Below are 17,150 nucleotides of genomic sequence, written 5' to 3'. Positions count from 1 at the left end.
CACACACACACACACACACAAAATGTGTTAACACTTCAGTTAACACTTAACTGAAAATTGAGTGTTTATTATTGCCATTTTGCATTATTGACACAATATTTTCCTAATAATGTTGTACAGTTGCTTTGACACAATCTGTATTGTTAAACGCGCTATATAAATAAAGGTGACTTGACTTGACTTTTGACACACACACACACACACACACTGGCATAACAGTATACTGTACAATGCACTATATGCATAATATAAGTACATATGTCACTGTGTCTGCGTGTAATTGTGACCAGTGATTCTAGTTAAAGTACATTAGAGTTATTTAGGTCTAGAAATAGAATAGAGGTCACAGGTAGACTGAACCATCATCATCCTATCACTGTACTCTCTCTCTCTCTCTCTCTCTCTCGCTCTCTCTCTCTCTCTCTCTCTCTCCTCTGTGTGATAAACACAAGCGGTGCTGCTCCACGCTAATCTAGCCTAGTCCAGGCTAGTTACTGGGTCTGTGTGTGTAAGTGTGCAATTGTGTTTTCAGTCAGATTTGGATAATTATTAATTGCTAAACGATACTGAAATTTTAGGAGATAAGAGATAATGATTAGAATAAATAAGAGACATTTTGTGCACATAAAGTCAATCAGTTGGTGTGCGGCATTGCTAGAGTGTAATGAACACACCTGCAGTGGTCTAGAATGACACACACACAGACACATTCACACATGTGACATTGATAGCCCTGAGTCTGTCCAGAGAGAAAGTCCCCTCTTTATTTCTCTGCCCCACCCCCTCTTTCTTTCTGCCTCTTTTTTTCTTTCCTGTTTTTTTTTCTGTGACAGTGCTGACAGCAGTTGCTTGGGTCACAATGGGCGTTTGTGAGGCGTAGACTGTACTGTGAGTGTGTGTGTGTGTCTTGATGGACTTTCAATGACTTACTGAGAGGTTTGCAGTAATTATGCTGGACGAAGCTTGGGAGCAGAGAACATGACAGTGCAAATCTGCTCTGCTTCTTTCTTCACTCTTTTCTTTTTCTCTCTCTATGGCTTCCTTTGTTGAATCACATTTCCCCTTTATTACATTTTTTTTTTTTTGTGAGAGAGAAAGGAGGAGTCAGAGGAAATGAGAGAGTGGAGGTTTGTCTGGCAATAATCTGTAATCAGATGCAAGAATTTAATATGTATCTGCACCACTCAATTACACACACACACACACACACACACACACACACACACAAAATGTGTTAACACTTCAGTTAACACTTAACTGAAAATTGAGTGTTTATTATTGCCATTTTGCATTATTGACACAATATTTTCCTAATAATGTTGTACAGTTGCTTTGACACAATCTGTATTGTTAAACGCGCTATATAAATAAAGGTGACTTGACTTGACTTTTGACACACACACACACACACTGGCATAACAGTATACTGTACAATGCACTATATGCATAATATAAGTACATATGTCACTGTGTCTGCGTGTAATTGTGACCAGTGATTCTAGTTAAAGTACATTAGAGTTATTTAGGTCTAGAAATAGAATAGAGGTCACAGGTAGACTGAACCATCATCATCCTATCTCTCTACTCTCTCTCTCTCTCTCTCTCTCTCGCTCTCTCTCTCTCTCTCTCTCTCTCCTCTGTGTGATAAACACAAGCGGTGCTGCTCCACGCTAATCTAGCCTAGTCCAGGCTAGTTACTGGGTCTGTGTGTGTAAGTGTGCAATTGTGTTTTCAGTCAGATTTGGATAATTATTAATTGCTAAACGATACTGAAATTTTAGGAGATAAGAGATAATGATTAGAATAAATAAGAGACATTTTGTGCACATAAAGTCAATCAGTTGGTGTGCGGCATTGCTAGAGTGTAATGAACACACCTGCAGTGGTCTAGAATGACACACACACAGACACATTCACACATGTGACATTGATAGCCCTGAGTCTGTCCAGAGAGAAAGTCCCCTCTTTATTTCTCTGCCCCACCCCCTCTTTCTTTCTGCCTCTTTTTTTCTTTCCTGTTTTTTTTTTCTGTGACAGTGCTGACAGCAGTTGCTTGGGTCACAATGGGCGTTTGTGAGGCGTAGACTGTACTGTGAGTGTGTGTGTGTGTCTTGATGGACTTTCAATGACTTACTGAGAGGTTTGCAGTAATTATGCTGGACGAAGCTTGGGAGCAGAGAACATGACAGTGCAAATCTGCTCTGCTTCTTTCTTCACTCTTTTCTTTTTCTCTCTCTATGGCTTCCTTTGTTGAATCACATTTCCCCTTTATTACATTTTTTTTTTTTTGTGAGAGAGAAAGGAGGAGTCAGAGGAAATGAGAGAGTGGAGGTTTGTCTGGCAATAATCTGTAATCAGATGCAAGAATTTAATATGTATCTGCACCACTCAATTAGTAAAGTGTTATCTCTAGTTTGTGGCCATGTGAGCACCAGTGTGTATGTGTGCATGCATTTACTGATTCACCTAGTTTTGTGTTTTGATGTGACATTTTAAAATATATTTTTTTATATATATTTACATATTTTATATTTGAATACATTTTTATTACACCATCGTTCAAAGGTTTGAGGTTGGTGAATTGTTTTAATGTTTTTGAAAGTCGTCTCTTATACTCACCAATAATTTTTTCAGGATTCTCTGAAAAATAGTTTAAAAGAACAACATTTATTTTAAATAGTTTTTTTTTGTAACAATGCCTTTACTGTGATTTTTGATCAATTTAATGCATCCTTGCTAAATAAAAGAATACATTTCTTTAAAAAGAAAAAAAAAATCTGGCCCTAAACTTTTGAACAGTAGTGTATTTAAATATTTTATAATAAAAAATACTTTTATTATATTAGTGAATATTTAATGAAAAAATATTATATGATATTTAATATATATTTATTATATAATATTATTGAGTGATAAAATATGGGAACAGTAATTTGCTCTATTGCTAAGTAGGGCTATAACACCTGAAGAATACTTTCTCATAACATTCCCATTCATAGCAATGCTGTTGTTTGGCTAGTGCAGGATCCTGTATCTAAAATCGTATGCTTGAAATCTGACATCTTTGTTCCAGGTCTTATTGAACCAGTCACCTGAGCGGTAAATGCCACAAGACTCCGTTCAAATATGTGTACTTTTTAGCTACAACGTTTGCAAAAAGTCATATCTTAATGAGTAAGCTGTCTGATATCTCAGTATTTATGTTCAATAGCTTGCATACTTGGCGTTCCCATAGGGTCATAGGATTTTGAGGACCTGTTCAAATGTAATGCTGATTGGGAAATTGCTGTCAAAAAACTTTTGAATGGTGAGAAAAGTGCTATTTGTGTCTAGATGTTTCTGCCAGAGGCTAACAAGGTCAAGCTAACTGTACCTTAAGCTTTAACCCTTGAATCACATTACTCAAACAGCATGACAACAGTACCACACTGTGGCCGTCTGATGTTACTGCATGTCAGTGACAGCAATATACAGTAGAGCAAGCATATCTAAATTTTGAATATTTATATTGAAATCACAAACTCCCTTCATCAGAGTGTGTAGTGTTTCCATCAAATGTAATTGCTGCACTGGCTTTAATGGTGATAGATAAGACCAGACTATCTAATTTACTGTAATTCCAAAATCTACAATTTCACCAGCATAACAGAGTGTAAGCATAACAATACCTGTAAGCATATTATTTCACAAGCTTACGCGTGCATGTTGCTTTGTTTACAGAGTGGGAGTGATGATCGCCTACGCAGCAAATCAGAACATCACAAATCAGATCAAGAGCACCAGACGCCTCGTCAGCACTAACATAAGAGACCTGAAATCTTTTGCAAACCACACACCAGTGGTAAGCCATAAACAGGTTCACATGGTGTGGTAAAATGTGTAAACAAATCTTAAATTAAGTAATGCACTAACAAATTTGCAGATTCTGTGTGGGCCTAATCTAAAGCATGGAGACACGCACACAAACATATTCACACACTAAAGCTAAATCTGTTTGTCTTTGTTCTTTTATTTTATAGCAAATAGACTACCTCTCTGCACAGTACACAACAGCCAAGAACAAAGTATTATCAGACTTAGACAGTAAGTACTTTCTTTCTCTTTTATGTATCAGTGTGAACATTCACAACGTTCAAAAGTTTGGGGTTGGTATGTACTTTTTAATGTTTTTGAGTCTTAAATGCTCACCAATAGGGGCGTGTGATATTGACAAAAATCTTGAAATTTCCTGGGGTTTTTTTCTATAAGGATAATTAATATTGTTCTTGTGCTGGTACTTGCCTGTCATGGATAAATAAATATGACACTAACCGCCGGTAGTCCCTGTCTTTATGCATGGATCATTGAATCATTGTCTCAAATGATTCATTCAAAAACATTCGACTTCTGATTCGACTTTGTCTGGAACTATTTTTGTTGGCAAAAATAAAAGGCAATATTGTGTCTAAAATGTCACCTACTCAATATTAACTTCTTGTTTGATGAACTGTTGTATAATATTAATATCTCATTGGCGATCATGCTCATGCGCTAATATTTAGAAAAACGGCAATGTGTGATATTACTTAACGATATAAATATAAAAACCCAAATCAGGGATATTTTTTGCGTGTGTAACTCAAATTAAATGGTCATTCTAACTGATTCATCACACAGTGATTGCTTTTGGTCCTTCAAGGTGTTTTGGTGTTCAAGAAACATTTCTTATTATTATCAGTGTTGACAGTTGCATATTATTACTATCAATGTTGCTGCCTAATATTTCTGATTCATTTTTTCAGGATTCTTGATGAATAGAATGTTTAAAATAACTTCTTTTGTAACAATGTCAATGTCTTTGATCAGTTCAATAAATTCTTGCTGAATAAAACTATTCAAAATTGTACTGACCCCAAACCTTTGAACATCATTGCACTTAATGTTGGAGCTGCATTTACTAATTTGTTCTTTTATTGTCAACGTGGTTTATCAGATATTGGGAATCTGCTGGGTGGACAGATTCATAATCAGCTGGAGAGAGAAGTGGTGCCTGCTTTAGACAACGCTCTTCGCATGACAGCAGGTGCATAACCAAACAAATACACACACTTATGGCTGAATTCACTAAAATGGTCTTACTTTTTAACATGTGGCATTTCAGTGCAATCCTGACTAACCTGAATAAAAAAAAAAGTTTAAAATAAGAAATTCACATTGTGAGATATAAACACTAGAAGTAAAACCGCAATCATTAGATATCAAATCACAATTACCAGAAACAAAGTCACAATTGTGAAATGTCACATTTTGAGGTATAAAGTCACAATTAAAGTCATACAGTTGAGGCTTGACTCATTTGAAATAATTAATTAATTACAAGATGCTTTAAGAACAAGTAAAAATAACATTACCTAATAATATACCAAACATACCTAATATAACTGATAAAATCAATAAAAATAAACAAAAGCAAAACAGAAATAAAATAAAATGCTTATTAAAAATACTTATTGAACCCATGACCTTGACGTTGCTACTATCATTCTCTGCTGTTTCAGCTACAGCAACACTGCAAAACACACACTCACATTGATATTATTCTCGTTAACGTGTTCCTTTCTGTTTCTGTTGCTTTTGATTATGGATAAAAGTTAAAGTGGAGGGTGCTATTAAAGGTAAAAGTCAGTGGTTTCACTCACGTGTTTTGTGAACGTAGAAATTGTGGTTGTTGTTCATCCTGTTGTTGTTTTAAGTATTGTTGATATCAGTCTTGTGCATCTTTATGTATTGCTGCCATATTTTTTTGCATTTCATCATATTTCTGCTTTATATGATGAAATGAGAACCTAAAAAGCTAAAGAAAAATCTGAATATAGGGAAAACACACATTTATATTAGAAAATGGCATATATATATATAAATGTTCTGGCCAGTATAACTGTTCTGTGATTGTGTATTTGCATGCGAGCGTGTTGTAATGAAGTTGTTGTGTGTGTGTACAGCCATGCGGGAGACCAAAGAGTCATTAGAGAGTGTGACCATTTCACTGGAGATCCTGCAGGAAGGGACGGGCAGACTCCAGATCTCTCTTCAGTCTGAACGCGCGTCTCTCTCAAGCACACTCAACGACCCGGCCTGCTCTAATGGAGACGTAACACACACCTGCAACACCATCCGCGGGACACTCAGCCAGCTCGCGCTCATCGCAAACTTTCACGGGGTAACACTCACACACACACACACACACTCACTCACTCACTCACTGAGGGTTACAAACGCAGAACAGTGGAGCCTCAGCCAAGGCCAGATAAACCACTAACCCTATATCAGCACCGCGCACACACACACACACACACACAAATACATTAATACACAAGGAGGAATGTGTTGAGAGACATGAGAAAACCATCGTCAGACCTTGTACTTGAGTCTTATCATGGACAGAAAGTCACACAGATGCTGCTGCGCCCTTGATTCACACACACACACACACACACACACACACACTCACACACACAAACCATATGTACTGTGCATGTGTGTGTATCAAGATATATAGGACAATGTCAATTATTAGGCAATACTTAAAGGTAAAATTTGTTTGTTTTGTTAGACAACAAAAAGAAACCCATACGTACAGTAGGAAGACCTGCGAATCTCATAAGAAACCCTTTTAGAAAAATGCTTTTATAGCATTTATTAATCTTAGTTATGTCAATTTCAGCATTTAATGCATTATTAAAATCAAAAGTTGCATCTGTTATTATTTAATGAACCAGAACTAACATGAACTAACAATGCACCGTTATATATTTATTATTTAACGATAGATTATTTAATACTGTAAGAAAATTGTTGCTCCTTGTTAGTTAATGTGTTGCCATGTTAACTTCTAACCCTATACCTGAGTTTTAAATTCAGTGATTTGTAAAATTAATATGGATATCTTTCAGTGTATCACTTTGCTGATTTTAGAAAGGATATATTGAAAGATCAACCCATTCACCATGAAATCAAAATTCTTATTTATGGAATATTGCAGTTTTTATTATAAAAGATTCATCCGTGCACATTATTATTTTTAAAAATTAATCTAACCTCATAGTCTTTAATCAAAAACATTAACATCCTCACATTCCCAGTGGACAGAATCATGTCCATAACCTAAACTTTTTTTGTTCAAGAAGGCATTTCACTCAGATGTACATTATAATAGGAAAGAAAAAGTTAATTGCAATTTCTGGTTCATGCCGAATTTAAAATCCAGTCAGCTTTAGTTAGTAGTAGCAACAGCCATGATCCATGATTGGCTACTTGCTTATCTGTGTAGTGCAGGGTGAGTTTTTATATTCCTGGAAGAGAAACACGGTACATTTTAGCCTAAAGGTTCAATTAGTTAGCATATAGATTGTTTTAAACTGAACAGACATGGATCTAAAAGGGCTCTTTAAGAAGCTGAAATGTGTGGAAGCACAATATGTTGGTCTGTGTGCTTTAACTGTAACTCCTGTGTTTCATCCAACAGTTGCCTGATGTTGAGGCACCTTTGGCCAGTCTGGATGCTGTGCTTAAAACAGACCTCAGCAATATCATACAGAAAGTCGGATGGGTCTCTCTTTATCACGCAGCCACTATAAGTCTCCTGTTATGTACTGTGACAGTTCTTCACCAGCTTTTCTTTTTGTTGATCTCTTCAGGGCTACTCTTCTTTTAACGACACACCAAGGTTGGTCAGAGAACAGACAAAAGAAATTTTGTCGGGTGAGGGCATTTTTATTCATCTATCTAGCTTTGTCCCAAAACTCGGTGTGCTGCCTTGCTGTCTACATAGGGAATGTTGCTTATGATGCCTTAATGTGCTGCCTTCATAAACTCGTTCATCTCGAGCATCAGCTTTCTCTGTTCTCTCTCTAAATGCTAACCTCATTTGTTCTCTGAAATGAAAGAAATCACAATATTTTTCTGTTATTGTTCTCATATCTGTCCCTCTGCATGCGGGAACCCACCTGTCTCTCGTTAAAAATGAAGCTTTACCCAGTAAGTGTTCCTCAAGTGCTGTGTTTCTTCAACATTAGGCTAATCCTCACTGAGATGTTTTAGTGCCAGACATGATGCTCATTTCATGGGAATATTGGGAGATCTATCAAAACAAATATATTTCTCTCTTGATTTACATATTTATATGTCATCCTCATTTTCACATACACATATTCAGTTCATCTTTCTCTTTTTCTGTCTGTTGAAGAAGTGAAAGGGCTGCTGGATAAGTCTGGTGGAGAGATAGTTGCTTTCACAAAGATGTTCCCGGTTGAACCAGCACTTGAGAACTTCACAAAGTTCCTGACAGAGAGCCAGAAGAACATTGAAGCGTACTATCCACAGATCGACCAGCTGGACTTCTACAGGTACTTCTGTAACGCTTACTGATGCGCCAGTGCCACATGCATACTTAAGAGAAATCCAGCTGTCACTCTTATGGAAGTGACAACCACATTCTGCAACAGAATTCAAGAAAACACTTTAGATTAGGGAACACATTCACTATTAACTACGACTTTTTCCTCAATAAACTCCTAATTTGCTGCTTATTAATAGTTAGTAAGGTAGTTGTTAAGTTAAGGATTAAGTGATCTAAAATATGCTCATGCAGAATAAGGCATTAATATGTGCTTTATAGGTATTAATAAACAGCCAGTATGCTAGTAATATGTGACCCTGGAGCACAAAACCAGTCTTAAGTCGCTGGGGTATATTTGTAGCAATAGCCAAAAATACAGTGTATGGGTCAAAATGATCGATTTTTCTTTTATGCCTAAAATCATTAGGATATTAAGTAAAGATCATGTTCCATGAAGATATTTAGTAAATGTCCTACCATAAATATATCAAAACTTAATTTTTGATTGGTAATATGCATTGCTAAGAACTTCATTTGGACGACTTTAAAGATTTTCTCAGTATTTTGATTTTTTTGCACCCCCAGATTCCAGATTTTCAAATAGTTATATCTCGACCAAATATTGTCCTATCCTAACAAACCATACATCAATGAAAGCTTATTTATTATACAGCTTTCGGATGGTGTATAAATCTCAATTTCGAGAAATTGACCCTTATGACTGGTTTTGTGCTCCATGGTCACATATGCATGCTAATAAGCAACTAGTTAATAGTGTTTCCTGATCTAAAGTAGTGACAACTGCATTTACATGAAATGCTAAAGATGTGTTCAGAACCAAAATTAACTAGTTATAAATTACATATTTAAAAGAGCAAAATATTCCTTTATACACCACTATTCAAAAGATTTTTGAATGTTTTTGGAAGAAATCTGATATGCTCACCCCTGCTGCATTTATTTGGTCAAAAGCACAGTAAAAATATTGTGAAATATGCTCTAATATGCTGATTGTGCTCAAGAAACATTTATTATTAGTATCAATGTTGAAAGAAATGTTGCTGTTTGTTTTGGTGAAAACCGTGATTTTTCAGTTTTCAGGATTCTTTGTTGAATAGAAAGTTCAAAAGAACAGTGTTTGTGTGAAATAGAAATGTCGCTGCTATCACTTTTGATCAATTTAATGTGTCCTTAGTGAATAAAATGATTAATTTCTGTAAACAAAATAATCTGACAACAAACTAAATATTTGTAGACAAATGCAGTGTACACTTTCACTCAGTGTGTCTTTATCTCTGTGTTTGTGTCTCTAGATGGATTGGATGTGTGGTGATTTGTTGTATGGTCGTGCTGGTTCTGACCTTTAATTTCCTGGGTCTGTTGTGTGGATCATGTGGTTATGATAAAAATGCCACACCCACCACACGTGGCTGTCTGTCCAACACCGGAGGAAACCTACTGATGGCGTGAGTTATCAGGACAACACCAAAACAACATACACACACACTGCCTGGCCAAAAAAAAAAAGTTGCAATTTGGATTTAAATAAGCAGATACTTGAGATTGTAGGACTGGATCATTACTGCAGTGATTAATATGTTTCTGGCATGTAGTATGTTTAGCAGTGATTCTTTTAACCCTAACTGATGCAGTGCGTAGCTTTTTATTTCTCACACAACCATGTGGGAAGATGTGTATATTTCAGAATGACAATGCCAAGATTCATTGGACCCAAACTGTGAGATAGAGGTTCAGTGAGCATGAGGAATCATTTTCATGTATGAATTGTCACCACAGAGTCCTGAGCTTAATTGAAAGTCTTTAGGATGTGCTGGAGTCAACTTTACAGAGTCAATGCAAGATCTCGGCCAAAAATTAATGCAACTCTTGATGGAAATTAATGCTGTGATGTTGCATGATGTTGTTGAAACATTGCCACAATGAATGCACGATATAAGGCTGTCCAATAAAATTTTATAATATATATATATATTTTGGCCAGGCAAAGACTTTCAGTGGGATTAATGTCAGGACTCTGTAGTGGCCAATCTCTCACAATTTGAGCCTGCTGGATTTTTGTATTGTCATTCTGGAATATGGTCTTCCCACATGGTTGTTTGAGAAATGAAGCGACACAAACCTACAACATGCCAGAAACATATTAATCAATCCAATAATGATTCAGTCCTAAAATCTTACATATTTGCTTATTTAAATCCAGATGGTGACTTTCTTTTTTTTTTGGCCAGGCAGTGTATATACAATAACACTTAAGTTTCAAAACATTTTAAAGTGCATAAAAAATAGATTTGATGATAGCTAAAAGTTAGATACTAACATTCTTTTTCATTTTTTTTTGGGTTTGTTGGTGATCAGTTCTGTTGGCTTCAGCTTCATCTTCTCCTGGGTGCTCATGGGAGTTGTAGTCACCTCATTTATTTTTGGGGGAAACGTAGAGAAGCTTGTTTGCGAGCCGCTGGCTAACAGACAGATTCTTAAGGTACTAGTACACTACTCTATGATAAGAAACAACAGCAGAACTAGTTGATTTTATGTTTAATAATACATAACAGCTTATGTTTATAAACAAAAATAAAACTCTACATAAGTAAATCAGCTATCTTGGGTCACATCTTGTAAGTGCAAACACTGTGTAGTTTTTGGAAGGGAGAAAAGAAACAGACAGTATAATCTTACATAACTCACACAACACTGGAGCCCTTGTATTTATGCTAAACTGTGGTTAAGCTAGGAGTGTGTGTGTGTGTGTGTGTGTGTGTGTGTGTGTGTGTGTGTGCTTGAGCAAAAGTTTAAAAAAGGGGGTTGGAAATTCTTAAGTAAATCTGGGTTAGTTTCAGATCATACACATAGTAAAGCATTTACACACAAACACTTCTATACAGGACCTCGAACACATTTAGCCCCGTGGCCTATGGTTTGTATGTGAATTTAATATCTTTAATATTAAATTAACAGTTCTTTATTGGAGGTCCACAGAATAAGGAAAGTCATACAAGTTTGAAACAACTGATGTAAATCGTGACAGAATTATCATTTAAAATTTTTATGATTAGCATATGGAAAATAGACTTTTTTTGACAAATAAATAGATTTTTTTAATGCTGTTCAGATAATCGACACACCATATATGGTCCATCCTACCAAAAAGAACTTCCTTCCTGGCATGCTGTTTCAAGATCCAAACATCGACCTTACTATCGGCAGTATGTACAGGTAAGTGTGTGAGCAAAGATCAGTGCTGAAAGTCAATTACAAGTAGTTGATCTTAAAGAGATGCTGTAGTTATTCTGTCATCACTTCCTCATACTCATGTCCTTCCAAACCCATAGGACTTTCCTTGATCTTTAGCATACAAATGAAGATATTTATAATGAAACCTGAGAGATTTCTGTTCCTCCATTGAAAGTCCATTCCACTTCAGAAAGTTTATAAAGACGATGTAAATGCAATCCAAATGAATCGAGTGATCCATGAACCAAGTCTTCTGTTTTAGTTGCATGGACTTTAAATGGAGGGACAGAAATCTGTCAGGTTTCATTATAAAGGGAACTTCAGGTTTCATTTGTGTTATGAAGATAAACTAAAGTCTTATCTTATGGGTGTGGAATGACATGAGGGTGAGTAATTAATGACAACATTTTTGTTTTTGAGTGAAATACCCCTTTAATGATTTATTAGACACACTATTTGCTCACTATTTGCTTCTCTCTTTTTCTCTTACTCAGAGATTGTTATGAGAATAATGGTTTATATTCAGCACTACAACTGGAGACCAAGTTCAACTTCAACAAGTTTCTCAATGCCACAGTGGTGCGTGAAGAGATTTAAGAAAGACAAAAAGCAAAAAACGTTGTGTTTATATCTACAGACTGAACACGACATCAGTTCTTTAACCACGTGTTTGTGATTTCTCAACAGTATAACCTGGAACTGACCAAGATATTTAATAGTGTGAATGTGGATCTCCAGGGGATGCTGCTTCTGGAACAGGAGGGCAAAGATAACCTCATTGACTTTGCTAACACAGGCATTGGAGAAATCGACTATCAGGCTTATCTAACTGAGGTAACCAACACACTCTCGTTCACACTTACAGGCACAACAACACAAGACATTTTAATGAGAATTATTTGATTGATAGGTGAATAAAGAAGTGACAGTTGTGGATCTTTTGTCCTACGCAAATGGACTTGAAGCTCAAGCAGACCAGCTGGTGAGTCAAAGACAAATTAATCACTTTCAATTGGTAATAATTACAGTCTACTAATGACTCTTTTATGATATGTGAAGATATTAGCAGTTCATTAGGTTAGATATTATTTACTGTATGTATCAAACTGCCAGTCTCTGGAACATTTGGAATCTTTTTATGAAGAGTGTAGCGGGACACAAGCACTGCATTCATGAGGGGAAAACGCTCAGCTACAGGATGTGTGCAGCTCAATGTGTGCATGTGCTTATGGGGATATGACTGAGAGTCTTTTACTGGGTCTTTTTGACATGAAATGTTGGTCTGAGACATGAGCCTGTTTGTTAATAGTTAATATTGTTTATCATTAAGTTTGATAGTTTATCAAAATTAAGTCAAATTCTACCTGTATTACAGGAGAAGGATATTTAATTCTTGTTCTAGATGTTAAATCTTAAAATATAAAAATTTATTATAAAATTTGTTAACACTATTTTAAGGACCAATTCTCACTATTAACTACAGTAGTTGTTTATTAGCTTGCATATGACTATTGGCTGTTATTAGTACTTATAAAGCACATATTAATGCCTTATTCTGCATGATCATATTTTAGATCCTTTAATCCTTAACTTAACAACTACCTTACTAACTATTAATAAGCAGCAAAGTAGGAGTTTATTGAGGCAAAAGTCACAGTTAATAATTAGTTAATAGTGAGAATTGAACCTTAAAATAAAGTGTGATGTAAAATTTTTAAAACTTTAATCTATAGTCTAAACAAAGAATGAATAAACAAACTATTTCAATATTTATTACATTAAATGTTTATATCCATTTACAGAAATTACAGCTGCTACAGTTGTAACACCATTTCCAACAATATCGCACTGATTAAACAATGTTTAATTGTATTTGTTTAGGCTAAATACAATTTCAGCTCTGAAATCAGCCTTAGATTATTGCAGCTTGCATTTTATTCCAAAAATGTTTCCAAAAAAAAATAAAAAATAAAATAAATACAAAAGTGACCGTTCTTAATTCTTGTGATGCATAAACGTCCACTTCTGAATTTGTTATTGGACAAATTAAATAAAGTAGTGATCTCTTTTTTTTTTTTTTTTGTGGAAGGACAATTCTATACTTTTTCATTCTATTTCTCTCTCTCAATCTCTTTTTTAGCCACGTGGGGCTCTTGAGAATGCCCTCAAGGGTCATGCCAGCAGTATCAGACAGATCCACAAAGAACAAGTGGTGCCAATGGAACAGGCCATGGTAAAACACACACACACACACATGTTGTGTTTCCATGTTTTATGGGGACATTCCATAGGCGTAATGGTTTTTATACTGTACAAACTGTATGTGCTATTGCCCTACACCAACCCTAACCCTAAACCTACCCCTTACAGGAAACTTTGTGCATTTTTACTTTCTCAAAAAAACTCATTCTGTATGATTTATAAGCTTGTTTCCTCATGGGGACCTCAAAAATGTCCCCACAAGGTCAAAATTTACTAGTATTACTATCCTTGTGGGGACATTTGGTCCCCATAACGTGATAAATACCAGGTACACACACACTCTCACACACACACACACTAACACACTTACACACACACACACACACATGTCTGGTTTGCTATCCTTGTGGGGACTCTCCATAGGCGTAATGGTTTTTCTACTGTACAGACCGTATTTTCTATTGCCCTACACCAACCCTACCCCAAATCCTACCCCTCACAGGAAACTTTCTGCATTTTTGAGCAACCTTTTATTTCTCTCTCTCACACACACACACACACACACACACACACACACACACACACACACACAGAGCATTCCATAGACTTCTGTTTTTATATACAGCTACTTATAAACACTATATCCTAAATATAAAAATATCCTAAATACATTTTTGATGATGTCCCCAAAAGGAGGTTTTATAAGATTTTGTTAATTTCTGGGTTCAAATTTGTTCCTAAAATATGGTCAAGTACCGTATGTGCGCAAACAAACACACACAAACTGGCATATATGGTTTACAGGGATCCTTCATAGGCATAATTATTTTTATACTGAACTAATCATGTTTACTATCCCCTAACTCGACCCATAAATATAACCCTCACTGAAAACCTTTGTCATTTTTAGTATGTTTTCAAGTCGTTTGGTTTATGAGGACAAAGGAAATTTTATTTATTTATTCTTTATTCTTTTCTTTTAATGGAACCCAAAGAAATTTGTGAAAGCAAGGGTAAGCCAACAGTTGGTATTGTGACGTGATAATCCAAAAGTGAATGTACTTCTTAGTAAATGTGGACAGCTTTAGTTCAGATGTGTTCTGTAAATGTTTGTGCTTGCATGTTTGTGTAAGTGCTCTTTTGGCTCATTGTGTTTGTGCTGGGATTTTTCAGCGACTAATTCATTATCTGTAATAATGACTTAGGAAATGGGTTCGAAAGAGCACACTTGAGCCTGACGTACTGAAAAGATTGAAAAGAATTTGAATCAGAGACACCAGTGACTCACCAAATTGTAAGTGATTTATATAGTATTTTATATTTATTTAAATAAAACGTATGGGTTTTTTCTTGTAGGGCACTCTAAGTCAAAGCATCAAACTGCTTCAGAAAACATCCAGAGAACTACCTGTAAGTCCAGTAAATACACACAACTTTATTTCAATCTTTCTATATAATTAATGCCACTTGGTTTTGGTATTTATATAATGCAGTGACCTTTATACATCGTTAATAGTGGATAAGGTGTCCAAATAGAGTTGTAATTAGAACTAAACTAAATATGTGAATAATTATTTAATATTTATCACATTTTTCCTCTAGATTAAAGTGACAAATGTTTTGAATGCCATTGAAGCAGCAGAGTACCTCATCGCCAACAATGCTTCACATGTGGTCAAACAGGTACAAATATTTATATTTAATTTATTAATCTATCACTTTATTCATTTACTAATTAGTAATCTTGATTACTAATTAGTAAATTAATAATTGTTTAATTTGCTCATTGTCAGTAGATCAGCCACAGAACTTTCCACTCCCATCAGCGCTTTTATGAGATTGTGCTCTCACACTAATTTGCCCTGTTTAGTAAATCTGACCCTAAAACTTGATTTTAAAGAACATATCTTGAATTGTTTAAGAATAATCCACAAGAGATAAGAAACACACACAAATAAGTAATGTGGTAAGAAAAATCATCTTAATTCAGGACAAATTCTCTGAAAATATATCTTATCTTACACAATTTTGTTTCTCAGTGAAAATTTATCTTGTTTTAAAGATGTTTGTTTTATTACGGGACAAAGAAAAAACTGTATATTTTAATAGGTCAGTTATTAATGCTCTGTATGTATGTTTTACTTATTTTTTTAACAATTTTTGTTTTGTTAACATGTCACAGGAGGCTGATCAATTCATTAAGAAACTTGTGGGATATTTTTCACAATATACGGATTGGGTCAAGCACTCTGTGAGTATGCTAAGATAAGAAAAGTCCAGCATTTTCTTAAAGAACAGCACTTTGTCATGTAACACTGCAACTAAATCAGTTTTACTCATGTGCGCCTCTGTATGCACAGCTGGAAATGGAGGTCGCCCAGTGCAAGCCCATCAGCAACATCATTGACTCGCTGGAGATCGTAGGCTGCAGCTTCGTTGTTGACTCAGTGGTAAGATATACAAAACCACTGTAACACATACAAGAACACACACTCACGAGACAGACTGGATATACCCATGAACACGTGCAGCATATGCACGTCCCCCGACACACACACACACACACACACACAGACACACACACACACACACACACACACACGCGCGCACACACACACACTCACTCTCACTCTCACAGAACAAGATTGTCAGTGTTCACACTCTGAGAATGTTATTGCAGTATAAATGCTTGTGTGTGTGAACTGGAACCATGACCTTACAGAAATAAACACTCCAGAGGCGAACACACACTCACTTTAACAGAGCTATGTTCTGTAATTGGGGATTTCCCAAGCTCTGGCTTCTGGGACAGTTCACCCAGAAATTTAAATTCTGTCATCATTTACTCACCCTCAGTTTGTTCCAAACCCATATGATTTTCTTTTTTTGATTGAAGACACGAGGAAATGTTAGACAGGAAGTTCACAATACTCTTTTAGACACTTGAATATAAGGCATTAGTCAAATAGACTACTTTTATGGTGCATGATACATTTTTTTATCATTATTTGATGAATAGGAAGTTCAAAAGAACAGCATTTATTTAATATAAAACATTTTGTAACATTACAAATGTCCTTTTTGTCACCTTTGATAAATGTAATGCATTCTTGTTGAATAAAAGTATTATTGTTAAAGTATTATTAACTTTTGAATGGTAGTGAATGTACTGTCATAGGTTCATTTTTTTATATGTTAAACTAAAACATATGCAAAAACGTTCATATATGTGTTCATAAATGCCCATATATAAGATTAAGAAAATTCTTTATATTATTGTGTGTGTGTGTGTGTGTGTGTGTGTGTGTGTGTGTGGGTG

General features: G+C 35.4%; 1 protein-coding gene across 9 annotated transcripts in view; it reads left to right on the top strand.

Annotated features, from left to right (window-relative positions):
* Window positions 1-17,150, top strand: part of LOC107702403 (prominin-1-A-like) — a 32,284-nt gene that overhangs the window by 11,078 nt on the left and 4,056 nt on the right. For 4 of the 9 annotated variants that reach the window (XM_016504727.1, XM_016504722.1, XM_016504723.1 and 1 more), the window contains exons 5-25: window positions 3,721-3,841; window positions 4,020-4,083; window positions 4,973-5,062; window positions 5,631-5,654; window positions 5,982-6,199; window positions 7,505-7,579; window positions 7,677-7,740; window positions 8,008-8,016; window positions 8,225-8,384; window positions 9,691-9,843; window positions 10,754-10,877; window positions 11,508-11,611; window positions 12,124-12,208; window positions 12,317-12,463; window positions 12,540-12,644; window positions 13,770-13,862; window positions 14,827-14,844; window positions 15,188-15,241; window positions 15,434-15,514; window positions 16,014-16,082; window positions 16,192-16,281. In XM_016504727.1, coding sequence (XP_016360213.1) covers window positions 3,721-3,841; window positions 4,020-4,083; window positions 4,973-5,062; window positions 5,631-5,654; window positions 5,982-6,199; window positions 7,505-7,579; window positions 7,677-7,740; window positions 8,008-8,016; window positions 8,225-8,384; window positions 9,691-9,843; window positions 10,754-10,877; window positions 11,508-11,611; window positions 12,124-12,208; window positions 12,317-12,463; window positions 12,540-12,644; window positions 13,770-13,862; window positions 14,827-14,844; window positions 15,188-15,241; window positions 15,434-15,514; window positions 16,014-16,082; window positions 16,192-16,281 — 1,948 coding nt within the window. Of the gene's footprint in view, window positions 1-3,720; window positions 3,842-4,019; window positions 4,084-4,972; window positions 5,063-5,630; window positions 5,655-5,981; window positions 6,200-7,504; window positions 7,580-7,676; window positions 7,741-8,007; window positions 8,017-8,224; window positions 8,385-9,690; window positions 9,844-10,753; window positions 10,878-11,507; window positions 11,612-12,123; window positions 12,209-12,316; window positions 12,464-12,539; window positions 12,645-13,769; window positions 13,863-14,826; window positions 14,845-15,187; window positions 15,242-15,433; window positions 15,515-16,013; window positions 16,083-16,191; window positions 16,282-17,150 lie in introns of those variants that run through there. The other 5 variants (XM_016504724.1, XM_016504725.1, XM_016504726.1 and 2 more) reach the window with 5 other exon arrangements.

The sequence above is a fragment of the Sinocyclocheilus anshuiensis genome, unplaced genomic scaffold (genome assembly GCF_001515605.1).
Source record: "Sinocyclocheilus anshuiensis isolate Anshui unplaced genomic scaffold, SAMN03320099.WGS_v1.1 scaffold86, whole genome shotgun sequence".
Taxonomy (NCBI): Eukaryota; Metazoa; Chordata; class Actinopteri; order Cypriniformes; family Cyprinidae; genus Sinocyclocheilus; species Sinocyclocheilus anshuiensis.
This window is presented reverse-complemented; position numbering and strand designations above follow the sequence as displayed.